The sequence below is a fragment of the Pseudorca crassidens genome, chromosome 1 (assembly GCF_039906515.1).
Source record: "Pseudorca crassidens isolate mPseCra1 chromosome 1, mPseCra1.hap1, whole genome shotgun sequence".
Taxonomy (NCBI): Eukaryota; Metazoa; Chordata; class Mammalia; order Artiodactyla; family Delphinidae; genus Pseudorca; species Pseudorca crassidens.
In genome coordinates this window covers 76,413,022-76,434,187 of record NC_090296.1, presented here as the reverse complement: position 1 = coordinate 76,434,187, position 21,166 = coordinate 76,413,022, and the positions used below count along the sequence as shown (strand labels likewise).

The following is a 21,166-nucleotide window of genomic DNA, read 5'->3' as shown; positions in this document are numbered from 1 at the left end:
ACAACTCAGTGACTGTTAGTATTCTCACAAATTTCTGCTATCATCACCACTCTAATTCCAAAACATTTTCCCTGGGTGATCTTATAAGGGAAAGAAAAGCGGGACTACAACTGATTACAGAAAGTACACCTGAAAGCTTTTCCTAAAAATGGATATGTTTTTACACTCAAGAAAACATGTAAATATTTGTGGCAGAAATCAGAAACACTTATAAATCAAGCTTGATAAGAATATTGCCAGGTTAGCTGTGACAAACAATTTCATACATGTTAGCCTACTGAAGAACTTTCAGGTCTACTTTTAGTATATTCCAATCCTCTTGCGTGAAAGATAAGATTCCTCAAAAACTATAGCTTTAAAAAATTTTTTTTATTGGAAAAGAGTTGATTTACAATGTTGTGTTACTTTCTGCTGTACAGCAAAGTGTATCAGTTATACATATATATATCTCCATTCTTTTTTAGACTCTTTTCCCATATAGGTCATTACAGCGTATCAAGTAGAGTTCCCTGTGCTATACCAAAAACTACAGCTTTAATGCCTGTTAGATATCTCCAACAATGTGCCAATTATTTTTATTACAACACTTTCGGTACAACAGCACAATGTGCCTTCTAATGATCAGTAATTTCAAAAATAAATGACTAAATATCAATGTGGAAAGAGAATTTAAATAAAGAGAAATTAATTTAAGCATTTGAAAGAAAAAACACTCAAAGGAACTGCTTCACACAAGAAGTCCTCTGACAGGAACTATTCCAGCAACAATTTCCCTAGAAGCAACAACAAGATTCAACAGGACACAACTCGAACTGGATCTTTGTCAGCTTACAGGACTTATCAGACTTTCAACATCAATGAACAATATGTTTTGTAATCAAGGGTAACTGATGCAACTCTCCTAGTTTTATACACAGACCCCCATGAATATTCACCCAACTTTGAGCCTTGTACTCCTACCAGAAAAAAAATGTTAACAGATCTCTGAGTAATTATAAACTATGCATGACAGTTTATAGCATATTTGAAAGAGCTGACAATGTATCTGAGTGACATTAACAACTCTATCTAAAATGGTAGTTTTACGTATGTTGGCACAATTTATGTTAAACTCATTTAAGAACTTCCAACATCTATTACATCAGGAATGGCCTTAAGAACAAATAAAAAGACAGGCCTAATTTACATAATTTATGAAAAAGATAATTTGCGTTAAGACTACAGAATCCAATCTGCTGTCTCCTCAGAAGACAGCATACTAAAATATAAGCGACTCAGTTAAATTTTAATATTTGATTATCCTCCAGTTTTTTTTGCGGTACGTAAGCCTCTCACTGCCGTGGCCCCTCCCGTTGCAGTGCACAGGCTCCGGATGCGCAGGCTCAGTGGCCATGGCTCACGGGCCCAGCCGCTCCGCGGCATGTGGGATCTTCCCAGACAGGGGCACGAACCCGTGTCCCCTGCATCGGCAGGCGGACTCTCAACCACTGCGCCACCAGGGAAGCCCTATCCTCCAGTTTTAAAGATAGAGTATTTATAATCTTTGGGATTTGATCACCAATACCCACAAATACCCAAGCAAAAATACAAATCACTCTAATTCTCCTAACAAAACATCATTTATCACTTACTTCCTGATATCTAAAATATATATATCTCCTTAAGAAACACCCAATGCCTTCATTCTTAAAGTTTCTAACAAAAGTCAGGCTAATGATGATTAAAGTGCGTAATACCTTCATGAAATATTCTGGTCTCCTCTCCCACCTCTCCCATGTCAAAAAAGAGAAAAGAAAAGAAGAAAATAGTACTTGAATCTCAACTAGCCTCCAAATCTACCCCACTAGTTCACAGGGAATACAGGTGGCAGAGGAACATGCTAAACAACACAAAATACAACCTGCAAAATCTGTGGTCTAAAAAAATTTCCAGTCTGTGGAACACTGATGAGATTATTTTAACTATTTTAATTATAAATGGTATTGTCATTATATTTATAAAAGCAGTCTTTATATTTTACTGATATACTACTTTCTTATATATGTATATTTGAATTAAAAAGTTCCATAACACAGAGTAAACAAAAAAGTTGAAGTAACTACTAAACAGCATGTCTAGAAAACAAACACCAATCAGTCTTCATTTCACTATGAAGACTTCTGTCACATAAAGAACTCTAATTATGCTAGAGATGTTAGTTTTTGTGGAGAGGAATGGTGGGGTGTCCATGATTCCCTTCATTTTGATACTACAGGAATATTCATGCTCTAAAAAGACTGGGAATTCTTGACTGATTAAAAGCATGATAATATTTGAGGGTTATTTTATAATGCAATCTGTCTTCCACGTTGCCTTTAGTCTTCATAACAACTCTATTAGTAGGCATTATTATCTCCATTTTAGGGATAAGAAAACTGAGATGACATATATGACTCTGGTCATAACCTTTTCCACTAAGTGATTAAGTCTTTGGATTCCTCAATTATTTTCTCTGCTCTGTATCAGCTGCCTCCCTAACATAACAATAGGTAGTAGAAATGTCAAATTTATATCTTGAAATATTCATGTGAATTTCATGTTCTTCAGGGTATGACTAAGGACTAAAGTGACTAAGTAGACAGATTTAACCTCCATTTACATAACAGGAAGCAGAGCTTTCAGCACATCTCACAGCCAATTTCCTATCTTCTTAAGAATCTAACAGCTGATTCAGGATGTCTTAATCTTGTGAATAAAGTATCTTCAGGATGACTTCTGAGAGAAAACTATACCATTTTCCTGAGAAGTTTTTCCATTCTTAAAATGTTCGTTTCCCCAACAGACCTCAGTATATATTTAAATGAGCTCTTTTCCAGGTACTATTTGGTTACTCCATCACTCATCAGAATTCTTTTTCTACTGAGATTAGAATGGAAGATCAAAGACATTCCTTTTCACTGACACTCCATAATATCAAGCAATACAGAGAATAACTAAATTTCTCTCTTGCCTCTTGAAAAACTAAAAAGTGAGGCCAACAGTGGTAGTGTCACTTTTTTTTTTTTTTTTTTTTTTTGCTGCGGTACGCGGGCCTCTCACTGCTGTGGCCTCTCCCGTTGCAGAGCACAGGCTCCGGACGCGCAGGCTCAGCGGCCATGGCTCACAGGCCCAGCCGCTCCGCAGCATGTGGGATCTTCCCGGACCGGGGCACGAACCCGTGTCCCCTGCATCGGCAGGCGGACTCTCAACCACTGTGCCACCAGGAAAGCCCCCATGTCACCAATTTTTAAGACCAAATAGCAGTGGTAAGAAATTTGAAGATATTTCTGCAAACATCTAAATGATTTCACTCTTCTCTGCTGTCTCTAACTCTTTTACTCAATTTTGAAATTCCTCACTTAAAAGAGCTTTTCCCAAACTTATTTAGAGTAGGATGATAAAGGGATGGTCAAAGTTTCACTGCCTCACCAAGACAACTAAAAGTAAAACTTTAGAGGACAATTCTCATGAAGGTAGAAGTGTACACTGTTAAAATTTTCTATACACTCAAAGTCATACATAACTTATCCCTATCCACACATCTACCAATTTTCTTATGACTTTTTCAAATACGAATGCTATTCTGTAGGCACAAGAAATCATAATCATTGTTCCAACCTCCCTGCCTTTTAGAACTGTATCATCACCCCCAATCTACAATACAAACACTTCAACATTAACTTCTAAAGCAATCTGTATTGTTAATTCATTATATATGCTTATTGCATCCTATTTCATATTGGTTGGTTTGCTCAAAGGAGACTTGGATTTTTAAGGTTAGGAATCATTTTTTACAGTTTTGCTGCAATCCCTTACAATGCAAAACCAAGGGGCCAGTATGCAATAGGGAAATAATGAAGAGAACATGATACTGCTAATTTAGTCCCATTTCATCATTAGGCAAGTCAGTCCTTACTTTTATGTGGCAAACAAATTAAAACATTTTCTCTGACAATATATATAAACTGATTCTTTGAAATCAACAGAAACGTCACCTTAGCTAGTCTACCTCTGACAATTCTGGGGAAGGTATTTTTTCATTATGTTCTGGCAGAAAGAGGGGGTTTTATTTGAAAACATGTCTGTTATTCATTACTACAAAATGGAACATTACTACGCAATAGAAAAATAAAATGGTTCTCACTAGACAGCTTCTTTCTGGAATAGACAAAACATTTTAAACATACCTGTCATAATAATCCCGTTGAAAGTCATAGTCCAAGTCAAAAGAGGAGCTGAAAAATAAATACCAAAGAGGATTAATTTGGAACTGTTGATGTAAATTCACAACAGCCGATGGGAAAAAAAAAAACCCACGCTAAACCAACCCAACAAATAGATCAATAGATTAGCATGAACTAACATCCAATCATAACACAACAGATCTCTAAATTCCAATCACCTTAGGTCACTGGCCATTCAGTGGCCAAACTGCAAATTTAGGTGTAAGATTGCTAAAATGTCAACACACAACATTAACAGCTAAAATAAGAACATGGAAAAATACAATAGTAAATTAAACATTTTTATGTCATCCTCCTTCCCTCTCTCCCTCCCCAGCTTCTTAGAAGCTAAATAACTCCTCCTGAAGGACTGTAATTTATGCTTTAAATACCAAACTACTCTTTAATAGTAAAAACCTCAGGGAATTCTAATAATTCTCTGGGAAATGGGGTAAAAGGAGGTATATTAACACAAAATTAATAAAGCATTACTTTCGCACATATAAAACATACTACAGTTAACCCTCCCCACATCCAGAAAACAGATAGAGAAGATGCCCACTGATGGACACAATGCAGTTATAAATAATAAAGTTCCGGACCTGAGTAGAGGGGACGGAGAAGGGTGTTCTGGTACTGACCCGTACATCTCCGCTGCAGATCGTTTCACACCTGCTTTTCCTCGGTTCACTTTTGGCTCTGCAGCCAGATTAATATCTGAAAAAAACAAAAACAAAAGCTTTAATGACACCTCCGTTGAGGGGGTAGGGTGGGGTGGGGTGGTCCTCAAACTGCAGCTTTTTAAAGTGTACATGGCCATACATATCAACAAAGGTCAAAAGATATACCTCACCATTCCTTGTCATATAAAATAGGCTCAAGAATTTTTTACAAGGTTTGGACTTAATCTTCCATTTCTTTGTCCTCTGTTCTGTACCAACAAAGCATTCATTATGCAAAACACATTAAGTTTGTCTCTGGTACCTTCTACCCTCAGCTCGCACACTTCAATGAGAAACTCTCACCATTCAGAGAGTGCTCACTCAGTTACTATCAAAGAAGAAAAGTATCAGTGACCAACAGTTGCCTTTCCAGAAATGATTCTGTGTATTTAAAATAAGCACAAATATTAGGAATGACCTCAGAGATATAAATATATAGCAATTCATGAATTAATATGGTTGAAGTACGGCACCCTCAAAATTATCCCCAAAGAGGAATTTTTAATTCTCCTTACAAACAGGATAACCTGAAAAGTTGCATATAAAATACTTAAGAAATACTGTGCAAGGCTGCCCTGGTAGAGCAGTGGTTAAGAATCCGCCTGCCAATGCAGGCGACACGGACGGGTTGAAGCCCTGGTCCGGGAAGATCCTACATGCCACGGAGCAACTAAGCCCGTGCGCCACAACTACTGAGCCTGTGCTCTAAAGCCCGCACGCCACAACTACTGAAGCCTGCGCGCCTAGAGCCCGTGCTCTGCAACAAGAGAAGCCACACAATGAGAAGCCCACGCTCCACGATGAGGAGTAGCCCCTGCTTGCCGCAACTAGAGAAAAGCCCGTGCACAGCCACAAAGACCCAATGCAGCCAAAACTATAAATAAATAAATAAATTTATAAAGAAAAAACAAACGAAACTCTATTTGGAGAAACTACTAAAAAAAATAGAGAAATACCGTGCAAACAGCGAGATGCTTAAGTAAACAACCTTTACATGCATGCATACACACAGTCCAAGAAAAGGGAAACACGCAAAAAAAAAAAATCGTAGTTTCCATATACAGCATAATTTTTAAAATACCTATGCCAGAGTACCCAGCTGCTTGCCATGCCACCCACTACCTATGAAAGAGTTCATGTTCTCCCTCCTATTTTAACAGGAGACCATTTGTCAAAAAACAATTAGCCAAAAGCTAGCCAGCTCTCCAAAACTCAGTTTAAATGACTAATTGAAAAACAGACGTTTAAGTACACTGTCTATTTGCTAAACACCATTACATTTATGAATAATCTTCAGAGTTCTTGGCTCACTAAACATTTCTAATTTTTAATATGTAATGTTTATTAACAACCTTGCTTTTTACAGTTTTGACTTTGGAATCTTAAGATTTTACAAAACTAAATATAGAATTTTAAATCAATTTAAAAATGTAATAAAATGAAACAGAACTAAATTATATATCAGTTGATTATACAACCTTATAGAATAATTATTTCATGTGATTCTAAACTATAGTATAGTTGACTCTTGAACAACATAGGGGTTGGGGCGCTGACCCTCTGCACAGTTGAAAATCTGCATATAACTTAACAGTTGGCCCTCCTTATCCATGGTTCCGCACTGGGGGATTCAACCAACATTCCTGTAATACTGTAATACATATTTATTAAAAAAAAAAATTCCACGTATAAGTGGATCTGCGCAGTGCAAACACATGTTGTTCAATCAAAGGAAAACTGTACTAAGTCAATATCCAAAATAGAATATACAGTAATAAAATGAACCTCAAATCTAAAATAACATTTAGTAATCTTACCTTTGGTAAAAACACCTATGATTGTTTGAAACTGCGGTACAAAGCGCACGTAAAAGCATACGTTTTGTTTCTTAAAAAAGTAATGTGGGGCTTCCCTGGTGGCGCAGTGGTTGAGAGTCCGCCTGCCGATGCAGGGGACACGGGTTCGTGCCCCAGTCCGGGAAGATCCCACATGCCGCAGAGTGGCTGGGCCCGTGAGCCATGGCCGCTGAGCCTGCGCGTCCGGAGCCTGTGCTCCGCAACGGGAGAGGCCACAACAGTGAGAGGCCCGCGTACCGCAAAGAAAAAAAAAAAAAAAAAAGTAATGTGTCCCCTATTCTGCCCAAGATCCAACTGAAATTCAGTAACGATAAACACTCCTGGTATAACAGGTTTCTAAATAACTCCCATTAAAAGGAGCCAACAGTCTTATGAAAAAGGGACAAACTCCAGGATAGATCAAGAAATACACAGATGACATGGAGTATCCTGTAGTACCAGAAAGCAAGGAAGCAATGCAATATTAGAAGAGTAAGGTCTCAAGGACACAGGAACCAACTTGAAGGTTATCGATCCACTGGCCAAAGACGAAATATCCTGAGCTCTAAAGAATGATTTGCAATGAACTGAACATATGTAATACGATCTAAAGTTTAGAATATAAACTGTTTATCAACAGAGATCAGATCTCATTTCTCAAAATCTGAACATGCTAGATCACAGAGAACCCTACTGGGAGAAACCAATATCTAAAACAACCTTTTATTGAGTGTAACATACTGAACTAGAAGCTTCTCGTGAAACATCTCAATTAATCCTCTCAATTTATCTAATTTCTCTTGACAACCCCGAAGTATTATTACTCAGGTAAGAACAGATAATAAACTGAGGTCCTATTACCTTCATTTTAACAAATGAGAATATTAAAGGCTCAGCCAAACTAGACAGACTGCCCAACACATAGTTGTGAGGCCCCAACATACAGCCCAGCAATCTAACTCTAGAATACATGACTAAGCTATACTGTCTTCACCCAGTCGACTGTGCAGTAAGACACAGCCATTTAAAGCAGCAATAGTACCTTATGAAATATCACTCCTATCTCCCCTACCTTACTCAAGACTGCCAACTAAGAGTTATCCAGTCTCTACTATCACAAAACGGCCTAATAAGTATAATCCTCTTTAGCCTATGAAACCTATAAACCCAACATTTTTATTAGGCTAATGTCAGTCATAACATCCAGAACACCTCAGACTGTTAAGTTTATGAAGAGGGAGACAAAGAGAAGACATGAACAGAAAAACTCTCAGATCTGAATTATATAATCAATGATATAATCAATATAATCAATGAAAAATTAATTCAACCCAGACCTTACCTAAAACCTGGCCAGCAATCATTCTGCCATCTTCTCCTGCCACAGCAGCCCGGGCATTTCTCTCATTAACATACTGAACGAAGGCAAAACCCTTATGAACAGAGCAACCCACGATTTTGCCATATTTCGAGAAGATTGCCTCCACATCAGATTTCTTGACCACAAGAGTATTGAGATTCCCAATGAATACACGGGAGTTCATGGAGCGAGGATCCGTCTTGTTGGTAACATTGCTGGCCATTGTCTTTGATGGTAAGGTGCTTCACAAAGCTGAAAAACTGAGAGAAAAAACGGCATTCAGGTGAAAAGATGTTAAAAACAAAACAATCCTTGATAAAAACCTGTTCTACTCTTATTTTGAACCACTGTGACTACCTACTACCTTATTTTGAACCACTTTCAGTCAACTGAAAAGGATCTCATAGCAGCAAGTATATTACTATTCAGAGACTAGAGCCCCCTGAATAAATCCTTATAGAAATTCAATCTCCTCTTCTGTAGTATATTCCTGCTAGATTATCCCTTGTGGCGGGGGGGGAGTCCTCTTCACAGATTATTGGCAACACAATCTTCTTGGGCATTATTAATTCCAAGTGACCTCCCTGTTTTAAAGTCCTCAAGGAAATTAGAACCCCCTAAGCTCTCTACCACTGACTTCTTGTTTTTCACCTTCCCAGTCATGCTAACCTAACTATTTCTTGCCATCTATCATCAATAACTCCACCTTCTTGCACACTGTTTTTACTAAAATGAGTCTCACTCATTCCCGCGGATACACAGAACTCCAAATTCTGCCCGCAAACCCTTCTTCAGCTAGATGAATGTGGACCTAACACACTACCCTTCAAGTGTAATTCACTTTATTATACAAAACCAATAAATGGAACCAATTGATTCACTCTGGAAATAATCTATTTCCAGGTACTTCAACTGATTTATAGTATGCCATAGATTATCAATACCATCTTTTTTACAAAATGTAATGATTCTTTAGTTTTTATGTGAAAATATAATACAAAATATAGCTGGGACATTTAATAATGCTGGATGGTGATGATGATAAAACTACCAGGTAGAACACTGTGTGAATCAAAAAAGAACCCAGGAGACGGGCTTCCCTGGTAGCGCAGTGGTTGAGAATCCGCCTACCAATGCAGCGGACATGGGTTGGATCCCTGGTCTGGGAAGATCCCACATGCCATGGAGCAACTAAGCCCATGTGCCACAACTACTGAGCCTGCACTCTAGAGCCCGTGAGCCACAACTACTGAGCCTGCGTGTTGCGACTACTGAAGCCCGTGCGCCTAGAGTCCATGCTCCACAGCAAGAGAAACCACTGCAATGAGAAGCCCACGCACCACAACGAAGAGTAGCCCCCCGCTCGCCGCAACTAGGGAAAGCCCACGCGCAGCAACAAAGACCCAACGCAGCCAAAATTAAATAAATTAAATAAATTAAAAAAAAAAAAAGAACCAGGAGAACCAAGGAAGAGGATACAACTTTCCTCAGACCGTTTCAAAACAAAAATGATCTTTATGTATGTTGTAGAGGCACAATCCTGTAATTACATGGAGACTCATGATATCATTTTAAAGTGCAGATGTTTTGACATTCTTTAGCTTTTGTATCAGTCTACTGCTCCTTCCCACACCAAAGTTAAAGAGTTTAAGATGGATCCGCCTTAGATTTAGTGTAACATTCTTAAGATTATTTCCCATTCATCCCTTTGAAAGGTTCCGACAACATATTAAACAAAAGATACCAGTGTCTAGTATCTCTTAACTTTCCAATCCTCAAGATAATCGTAACAAACTAGTTTTCGTGGATTATGTAAAAATGTTTTATATATACATACATGTAAAAAAAATACAGTATAATATTTATACATGACCACCACCATTCTGACCCTTAAAATACCTAGTCATTTCATAAGCATACTGATTTTAAAGCTGTAAAGCGCCTATTCTTTCTGAAATTCAAGAAACAGCCTGTCTTTACTTTGCCTTCTAAATTACACCTTTATAAAGTTAATTTTTTGACTAAGCAGTAAAAATTTACCTCACAGTGGCTAGTGAGAATCACCAACAGCCTTTCAACTTAAGTGGGAGCACCAGAAAGTCTTAGAACACCAAGAGGACTCAAAACAGAAACCTACTAAAAGGCCTAACTGGTTTCAAATACTTCTGCTTGGCTCTTAAGGTTTGCTACTAAGTGGGGACTTAAGCCAGTTTTCAGCAAATGTTTTTCACAAACAATAAATATACCAATAGCAATTACACGTAAAATCTCCCTTTTTAAAAAAAATTTTATTTATACTTCGCTCCGTTGGGTCTTCACTGCTGCGCGCGGCTTCCTCTAGCTGCGGCGAGCAGGGGCTACTCTTCGTTGTGGTGTGTGGGCTTCTCACTGCAGTGGCTTCTCTTGTTGCGGAGCACGGGCTCTAGGCACACGGGCTTCAGGAGTTACGGCACGTGGGCTCTAGAGCGCAGCCTCAGTAGTTGTGGCGCATGGGCTTCGCTGCTCCGCAGCACGTGGGATCTTCCCAGACCAGGGCTTGAACCTGTGTCCCCTGCATTGGCAGGCGGATTCTTAACCACTGCGCCACCAGGGAAGCCCCCTCCCTGGGTTTTAAAGAGAGTAACAACCATGGGTAAAGCATGGACAGCATTTACAACAGAACTTTGTGTCAAAGCATCCATCCCAACCAAAACTCCAAAATGCACGCTGCTGAGGGCAAGCCAACAGCTAACACACACATGGTATCTATCACTGTGGGAGAAGCAAAGAGAAGCAACGGCGAGCCTAAAAGACCCAGAAATTGAAGAATACCAAAACACCCAGGTAGTATTTATTGGAAAGGAAAAGGGAATCAATGTCAGGAAAAGCAGTTCCAACAGGGAGAATTTTGCCTGCTCCAATAGTGGGTGAGTACACGGTACTGCAGCTTAACGGTCTGAAGGTGCTAGAGCAGCTGAAGTCTCTATAAAATCTCAATACCAACTCAGAAACCCCATATGCACCATTCCTTTCTCAATCCCTTTCGTCTCCCTAAAACTCCTAACTTTACAGTAAAATCACTTTCCTCCTTTTAAAATAGTTCTATTACCTAAATGTATATCCCTGCATAGTATAGTCTTACCCATTAAAACAAGTTTGGCGTGTTTTTTTTGTGTGTGTGTGGTACACGGGCCTCTCTCTCACTGTTGTGGCCTCTCCTGTTGCAGAGCACAGGCTCCAGACGCGCAAGCTCAGCCGCCATGGCTCACGGGCCTAGCCACTCCGCAGCATGTGGGATCTTCCCGGACCAGGGCACGAACCCGTGTCCCCTGCATCGGCAGGCGGACTCTCAACCACTGCGCCACCACCAGGGAAGCCGTGATGTGTCTTTTAAGGCTCTTATTTATAAGTCCCCCTTTAACTTAAAATTTATCTGTTGAAGAATCCCGGGCATTTGTCCTGCAGTTTTTTCCAGAATTTCATACCCTCAGTATAATTCCACATATACTTCTGTCCTTTGTATTATCAGAAATTGGAGGCTGGGACCAAAGGCTTGATTGATCAGACTCATGTGTAACACTTCTGTAAGATTATATATAGGTGGCATTATCTTTTTGTGGTTAGTAATGCTAAAATTCTACCAGATCTCTCTAGGCATTACGGTCCCTCAAGATTCTAATATATTACTTAGAAAGAACTTGGAAAATAGTTTATCAGTTCTTGCATCTTAGTAACAGTTTGCCTGTGTCCTTTATATTTGTCAGTTTCACTGGGTATAAAAATCACTGAATAACATTTTATTTCCTTAAATATTTTATTCCATTTACTTCTGGACTGTCACAGAATCATTCTAAAGTGTAAACCTTGCTGGCAATTTTTCTCAACTTAAGTAGAAACTGCAGGGTTTTTGCTTTATGTAACTCATTAAGCTTTTTTCTTTTTCTTTTTAAAGACTTAACAGAAATGGAATAGTGTATCTGAAGCTGCCTCATGGGTCACAGAAGTTTACACTTTGGAGTCACCCTCATAAGACAGGTCAATTCCTCCTAGATAGTATCAGTGAAGGAAGAAATGGGAGAAACTGTTCTGACTGGGTTAAAACTCAGACCCAGAGGGTATATAGTCTTAAAGAACTATATCAGATTTTAAGTGTAAAAGCAAGTTGCAGAGAAAGGGGTCAGTTTTTGCTTTTTACTTTATACAGAGCTGTAGCATTAGCTTGCACTGGGTTGGCCAAAAAGTTCATTCCGTTTTTTCATACGATGGTATGGAAAAACCTGAATGAACTTTTTGGCCAAGCCAACATTCTACATGCATTTTTCTAAAAGATTTTAAACTCAGTATTCTAATTACCAGCAATTGCAGTCTTTAGAAAATTCACAGATTACTTTAAATGACACGAAAAATTACGATAAAATGTTTACGTTAGAAAGCAGTATATATAATTGTACAATACTTAACAGGAGGCATATATACCTACCCACATAATAATTGTGTGCTTAGGAAACACAGGGCAGAAGTATTTAAAAATATTGTTCCATGGGTACTCTTGTGGTTAATCAACTGTTACCACCTGCATAGTTTTTTATATTACCCAAATTTTCTACAATGAACATGTAAGTTTTTTGTTTTGTTTTTAAACAAAACAAAAAACATTTTAAAAAAGTCAAGCACCTAACTCCTAATCAGGAAATTAGGAAAACATTTTAAAAGTCAAGCACCTAACTCCTAATCAGGAAATGCATTTGAGAGAAATAAAAAAGGGCCCGTCACATTAGTAACAACAATTCAGGTTCTTTAAACATTTATTTTTTAAAAACTTTCAAATGTTTTGAGAACATCCACGTACTAATGTACACTAACAGTCTTAACACTGTTACATAATGAAGTAACGTTAATTCACATGAATTAGTTTTAACTTTAACAACCTATTCTACTGTCTCCGTGAAGAATGTCTAGTTCACGGATCCAGAGTTTATAAATCACAACTTCTTCCACTTTTTGAAAATCAGATGTTTCTGGCACATCATAAACACTCAGCAATTTCTGAGTATTCTGGTCACACCCTGCAAAAGTTTTCTCAGCAAAATCATTAAGATAAATTCATTCTTTTAAAAACTCAATACTGAATACTACAGAAGAGTTAAGTAAATAAAAGTACATAGAATAAAAAATATACAGAATCAGTTTCTTTCCTAAAATTGGTTTCAAAGAGTAAAACCAAAGGGGGAAAGATTTTTGAAATGATTATGGTCCCCTGGATACTCTGCGTCCTGTTTAATTCAGTAGCAGAGATCAAGTGGATCTGGTTACCAGAAAAGCAGAATTCCACCATAGCACAGACAACAGAAAAAGACTGAGTATTTTCCTAGAGGCTATTGGGTGGCAGTACTCAAACCTCCAGCTCATGGATGCATGCACATGTGTGTTTGCATAATATTTTTGTTGTCATCCCAGGTTCTTACTTCCACAATTTTTATCATCAAAGGATCACTAAGACTGGTGAGTAAAAGTCAAAACCAGGAATGCTGAGTTACTTTTATTGCTTTATTACACCAAAGGATCTGTGTGTCCATTTAACCATGTTTCATGTTGAAGCAATAAAAGCAACAAGAGATTTTAGTGGCAGTGTGAAGGACAAGAATTATAGAAATGTATTTCTATTCCCACTTCTACCATCCCAGTCATATCCTAAAACAGAAAACACAAAATCTTACATCTAATTGGAATGCAAGCAAACCTGTCAATTCTATTTCCAACTGTTCATTCTGAACCTGAGCTACTGTGCTCTCTGCCCTCTTAAGAGGCAAACCTAGCTTGGATTGTCAATCCAGTTTAAAATCTGGGAAATGTTTATAACAATTACTCCATTTCTCTTAAGTTCACATTAAAGAGCAAGTAAATTCTGCTGGGAAGAAATATGACAAGGTGGGAAAGGCAGATTGTGCTGACTATCATGAGACGTTAAGTTTCAAATGGTCCGGAAATGTAGGTTATGAAGGTCCTGGAATTTGCTGGGAGCTGGGCAAGAATCAATTCATAATTGGAATCAAGCTTTCAACTCCCTTGTCTTTATGTACTGGGCACTGGAACTCCAACTTTAGTGGAAAGGGGATGGACGATAAATACTTGACAAAGCAGTGCCACTCATTCAGACTGTGTTCAGTATCATATGTAGGCATATTTCCAGGGAGGATGGAGGCGGGGGGAAACACACAACAGAAAGTAAATCAGCCACAAGATATTTCTACTGAGTTTTTCAGTCAGTCCTCTACCAATTTGCCCTATTCAACAGGCTACTCACATTATACTTACTCATATCACATTATCCGCTGGACCAGAAAAAAAGAAATTTAAAGATGGCATCAATACAGCTTATCAAATGTCAGATATACTAACTAGAAAACAAGGGAAATAACTTACCTCGGACTAGGAAATTCAAAACCCCACCTTAGAATTTTATCACTATCCCTTAAAACCTAAAATAGCCTCTACATTCAATTTAAATTAGATGCAACTGCCATATGCCTAATACGCTATTTCCCATCTTTCTTTGAAACCTTTTAAAGAGAAAGTGTCACCAGATGGCAGCAATGAGTTGGCAAATTTTTAAGATGATGGCAATCAAGTCCAAAGACTTCCTATCTCACAGTTTTCCACAATTTCTTATCAAGCATTTCTCAGTACCTTTTGGATACTATAAATAAATATCTCTGCCTACTTAGAGCAGCATCTCCTGGTCTAAATTATTTTCCTTTAACACTCTTAAGCTCCTATTTTACCCCTTAAGGACCCTTGTCCCTGTTCCACACTACTTTCCTGTTACTCCCTTCCCCACTCCAACCCTGTTCTCTGCTTCCTATGTGTCTTTACTGCATTCATCAACTATTTCCCTCTGGCCTCTTCAGAGCGCAACAATAAACTGCCCATATGTCTGCAAAAAGTTGGCCAGTTCAGGGGCTTCCCTGGTGGCGCAGTGGTTGAGAGTCCGCCTGCCGCTGCAGGGGACGGGGGTTCGTGCCCCGGTCCGGGAGGATCCCACGTGCCACGGAGCGGCTGGGCCCGTGAGCCATGGCCGCTGAGCCTGCGCGTCCGGAGCCTGTGCCCCGCAATGGGAGAGGCCGCAGCGGTGAGAGGCCCGCGTACCAACAACAACAACAAAAAAAAGTTGGCCAGTGTACAGTGGGCCCTCTGTATCGGCAGATTCTGCATCTGTAGATCCCAACCAATCATGGATCAAAAATATTTAGGGGAAAAAAATTCTAGAAAGTTCCAAAACGCAAAACTTGAATTTGCTGCACATCATTTACATTGTATTTCTAACTATTTACATTACATCATGGTATTATAGGTAATTATAGTATTATATTTAGTATTGTAAGTAATCTAGAAATGATTTAAAGTATATGAGATTGTGTATAGGTTATATGCAACATTACACCATTTTATATAAGGGACTTGAGCATCCCCAGATTTTGGTATCTGTCAGGGTCCTAGAACCAATCCCCCTCAGATACCAAGGGACTATAATTTGCTCCACCCCCAAAGCTATAATTATTCATCAAAACATAGACATGATCTCAAGGTAAAGACTATCACACAGAGGCTACTAAAAACAGTACATGGTGGTATTTTCAGGCCACAAGAACACCAAAGTTGGCCATTTTAGATAAACTATGCTAAATGCTATGGTCTAAGAATTGAAACTAAGAATATTCAAGATAAAAATTAGGGGGAAATGCAGAATTCAATAAATGGTACCTGAGTGTGTGTGTGTGTATATACACACACACACACGTATATGTATAACTAAATCACTTAACTGTATACCTGAAACTAATATAACACTAAATCAACTATACTTCAATAAAAAAATAAATTTAAAAAAACATTATAAATATAAGTGAAAAATAAATAAATTAATAAATGGTGCCTCACAGCCATCTAAAAACAAAAATTGGGGACCAATCTCATTCTATACACAAAAACATTAACAGATCAAGATCTAAATGTAAAAATTACATATGCAACTGTCAAAACCTATATAAGACAAAAAACTCAACAGTCCCCAAAAAAGTATGAGTAACCGAAAAAAATAAGGGCAGGAATAAAATAATAAACCATAAACATGAAAAACTGTTTTAAGAAAAGCATACTGAAAAAGACTTAGACCACTTAAACTGTTAGATTGGTGTAGATTATATCAAGATAAGAATTGATTCAGACAACAGTCAATGTATGCCAAAGCACTGGGCGAAAGCTTGGTGGGAGGGAAACAGGGTTTACACGGTTTCAAAGTACTATCCAACAGACTACTCACTGATTAAAAGAGGAAATAAACGTACCTTTACTATAGAAACATGGGTCACCACTTAAACCAAGTAATCTGACATCATATGCTTCCTGATTCCACAAAATAAGAAACATACATTCCCCTATGCAATATTCTTGGTAAAATATTTGACTTGAACCTATACAACAGGGAAACAATCAGGCAATTTCAAGATTGTGGACACTATACAACACACCTGGTTGGGACTCCTCCAAAAAAAGAGCAGGAGGCCATTTCTAGATTAAGAAAGCAATGTTGTGGGGAAAAGACTTTTTTTGTAAAAACGAGAATTTTAATGTGGACTGTATACGAGATAATATTGAACTAATGTTTATTTTCATTGCTTTGATAGTATAGATCTTTATTCTTAGGCGATACAGCCATGAAATTGAAGTTCCCATGTGAAGTATCACGCTTGTAACTTTAATATCATTCAGGAGGGAAAAAAACATACAGAGAGCAAACATGGTAATTTAGACAGTTGCTACCAGAAACAAGAACAGGAGGGCTGAAACACAAGGACGGTGTATTTTACAAAAGTACATATTACCTGTTCAAGTTTTTTAAAAAGACCCTATTATAGCAAATGTTAAAATGATATATACCATGTCACACACTCTTGAGCAAGTTCCCAGAAAATATTTTTTCTGTCAGATTTGCTAATATAAGGATGATCATCCGGTGGAGTGGAGGAAGAAACTGGCACTTCCACTGCTATAACTAAGTAAAACCAGTACACGTTTCTGTAAGTTCATTTGAAAATTCTTAATTAAACCTAAGTGCCAAGCAATGGGTAGGTCAACAAATTTGTATTAAGCAACTGACAATGTTAAATAAATTTCAGGTTATCCTATTCTGGAACTGAAAAAGAAACTTTGACCATCTTTAAGTTTTGTAAATCCTTGTGACAAAAAACAAAAAAAACAAACAAAAAACCCCCAGCCACTTAACAAAAAAATTGGAGAAAACTAAGTGGAAAATGTTTACAATATAAAGGTTCTGAAACGATATAATGATTCCATGTTGGTAAAAATATATTATAAAAATATAAAACATATATAGGGAGGGACTTCCCTGGCGGTCCCAGTGGTTAAGAGGGTGCAGGTTCAATCCCAGGTCAGGGAGCTAGATCCCACGTGCCTCGTGGCCAAAAAACCAAAACATAAAACAGAAGCAATGTTGTAACAAATTCAATAAAGACTTTAAAAATGGTCCACACTTTAAAAAAAAATAAGTCTTAAAGAAAAAACCACATATACAGGGGTACAGGTACATCTGTAGCTAATGAGATATGAGAAAGGATCAAAACATCAAAATACTGAAAGTGGTTATCTTTGAGCACTACTGCTGTAAGTAAATATTTTCCTTCTCTCCATGTTTCCAAGTTTTCTTTAATAAGCATTTTATAATAAAAAAGGATTGTTCCTATCAAAGTATAAGTAATGCAACAGAAAATTTTAAAAATGAAGTCTTTAAGAAAATATTCCCAGAACCTCAATGATGAAAAAACTAAATCATGTAGTTCAATGCCACCAAATTCTTCAGAGGATGTTAAAATTCCCTTGCAACCTCCTTACTCACCAATTACCAAACTTCATGAACTGCCACTAAAGTCACCGAATTCACAACCTGAAGACACTCAATTCTAAAATTTAATTGGCTCTTAACTAATTTCCTCCCTTAGCTCTTCTCTTTAACGCCCATTCATTAGCAATCGAATAATTTTTTTTTTTTTTTTTGGCTGCGTGCTGCGCGCGGGCTTTCTCTAGTTGCTGTGAGCAGGGGCTACTCTTCATTGTGGTGCGCGGGCTTCTCACTGCTGTGGCTTCTCTTGTTGCAGAGCACGGGCTCTAGGCACGTGGGCTTCAAGGCATGGGGGCTTCAGTAGTTGTGGCACACGGGCTCAGTAGTTGTGGCTCGTGGGCTCTAGAGCGCAGGCTCGGTAGTTATGGCTCACGGGCTTAGTTGCTCCGCGGCATGTGGGATGTTCCCAGACCAGGGCTCGAACCCATGTCCCATGCATTGGCAGGCAGATTCCTAACCACTGTGCCACCAGGGAAGTCCCCTCGAATTATTTTTTATTTGACTGAAAACATCTTTGCATGCAAACTGTTCCCTATCCTATCTTCCATAAAAATAAATGGTGCATTATAACCAATACAACTTAACCTGTCAATGTCCCTCTGAACACAGCAGTCCAAGTTTGGTTGCTCTTGCAAGAGTGGAACACAGATGCAGATGCTACCACGTCTGCTAACTTTGGCATTGTCAACACATGCAGAATTCACTGTTAAGTGCACGGCTTTGCATTTCAGATACTATTTAATCCTCTTGTATCTAGTTCACAATCCCTGGGGTTCCAGCCTGAAGAAAATTTCAAATTTTGATTTTGTTGTGTAAAATACTAACAATCTCTCCCAATTATATACCCTTCACTGATTTGTTCAACATACTGTAAGCAGCCTCACCCATCCTTTTAGAAAGTTCAGTAAGGGCAACACAATTTTCCTTCAACAGTGAAAATTTTTCTTCATGCTATATATTAGTTTTGAAACAGTGATAATTAGTAAGATCAATCTCAACTGAGAAATCCTTCTGCATATGTCTGTACACTGAAAAGCTCCACCCTGGTTTACTGCTGAACAGGACCCAAGTTAATAACTTAAATTGTAAATGTTTAGATACACCTATTTTTTAAAAAAAATTTTTTAACTGAAAAGGTAGATACAAAGATACCTGTTCCCACAGTCATGCCACACCCACCGTGACCAAACTATGTTTAAAGTAATGACTAACCTTGAGATGAGAACTTCCTAAATAACATAATACAAAAAAATCCCCGTACTAAAATATACCATAAATAAAAAGCAAAAAACTGATGAAATGTATGCAATACATATTTGTCCACAATTCAAGTTCTTAATACTGAATATAAAAATATAAAAATAAACACATCCTAATGGTTAATAGCTCAGAGGCTTTGGAGTCAGACCTGTTTCAATTTCAAACTCAACCACTTCTGGTGTGCATTTCCCTCTGGAAAGCCAACCCCTTCAAACACCAGATTCTTCTATCATAAAATGAGTACTGTTGATAGTACCTGTCTCACAGGATAGGTATGAATGAGGTGTAAGTGAAGTAAGGTATAGAAAACAATGAACATAGTGCCTGGCACACAGCAAGCATAGCTGCAGCAGCTGCTCCTACTACCACATCATTTACTATTATTGGTACATACCAACAAAAAATGGGACAATGACAGAAGGACACAAAAGATGATTAACAAATAATTCTAAAGGTCTATGGAGATTAGCAAAAAAAATCAGTATCACCATAAAGGAGACAAAAATTAAACCAAACATTCTACCTATCAAACAAGTAAAAACATTTTAAATTGAAATGATCACTTCCATACATTATTTCTGACAGTATGAACTGGTAACCATATTTTCAGAAAACAAATGGACTATTTTATCAAAAACCTTAAAATTGTGCATGTTCTTTAAAAACAAAACAAAATACCCCCAAAACAAAACCTGTGCACGTTCTTTTGACTCAGTAATCTCACTCTGAGAACTCATCTGAAGGAATCAAGGATGTGGACATGTTAACAGTGAAAAATGAGAAAACAGGTTCATAATACTAAGAAACTGACTAAATGAACTTCAGTACATCAGTCTAACTGGATACAAGCAGCAACATTTGAAAATAACTTATTGACACCAAGAGATGTTTAAGATGTTAAGGAGCATACACAATATACAAGTTATCTAGAAGATTATACACTGAAGTGTTAGACATCTCAGGATGTGGCAAGATTGTGAGGTTTTAAAATACTCTTTTTTTCAGTCTTTAATACCGTATTAGTTTCATAATTCTTTCATTCTGTAAAGACAGCTTCATCCACCCTGGAATTTAATGACTACAATATATGGCTTGGCCGAAAGTCAGCAAAGCTTTTCTATAAACCCCGTAACAGAAGTTAGAAAGTTGTGTGCTTCCCTTCCTCAAGAGCAATTCAGAACTATATAAAATCAAGGAAATGGGCATCTCTAGGACAACAAAACTTTCACTGGATATTGCATTCCATAATTTGGGGTCTCTCATTCATTGGCAGTCCTAACAGACATAGATACTGGGTATAATTCCCTGTGCTATACAGTAAATCCTTGTTTTATTTTATGTATAGTAGTTTCTATCTGTTAATCTCATACTCCTAACTTAACCCCTTCCCCATCATTAAATGTTAAGTCACCTCTATTCTGAGTGTTACATCACACTTAAGAGGTGGGGGGGGGGAAGACAGCATTTTAGAACCCAACATACTCTTAACTAGGGCAGCTTCTATACAGTAAAACTCCCCATCAACAAACATCTATTCACTCTGGGAACATTTTAAGCCATTTGAAAAAGAATTTCCTGAATCTACGAGTATCAAACAAGCATTAGGAATATGTAAGAGAATGCTTTTCATAGGAAAAGAATTAAGATTAACATTTCAAAATTACTTCAATAAGGTCAATAAATCTTGACTGTTTTCAGTAAAAAACACTGAAAGAAAAAGCAAACATGGCAATCTAAGTGAAAAATAGAAATTCATTATTCTGTTTTACTTGCTTAAGTGGCATTACCATTTATCCAGCCTGCCTGTTGGAAATTACTTGATTTTTGATTCTATTTGTAATTTAGGAAGAGTC

General features: G+C 37.8%; 1 protein-coding gene across 9 annotated transcripts in view; it reads right to left on the bottom strand.

The window, feature by feature from the left end:
• The window catches only part of HNRNPC (heterogeneous nuclear ribonucleoprotein C), a 47,011-nt gene that overhangs the window by 12,656 nt on the left and 13,189 nt on the right, over positions 1-21,166 (bottom strand). For 7 of the 9 annotated variants that reach the window (XM_067741308.1, XM_067741333.1, XM_067741297.1 and 4 more), the window contains 3 exons: positions 8,141-8,418; positions 4,844-4,958; positions 4,206-4,253 (listed from right to left, as the gene is read on the bottom strand). In XM_067741308.1, coding sequence (XP_067597409.1) covers positions 4,206-4,253; positions 4,844-4,958; positions 8,141-8,381 — 404 coding nt within the window. In that variant the 5' untranslated portion in view covers positions 8,382-8,418. The remainder of the gene's footprint in view (positions 1-4,205; positions 4,254-4,843; positions 4,959-8,140; positions 8,419-21,166) is intronic. The other 2 variants (XM_067741350.1, XM_067741339.1) reach the window with 1 other exon arrangement.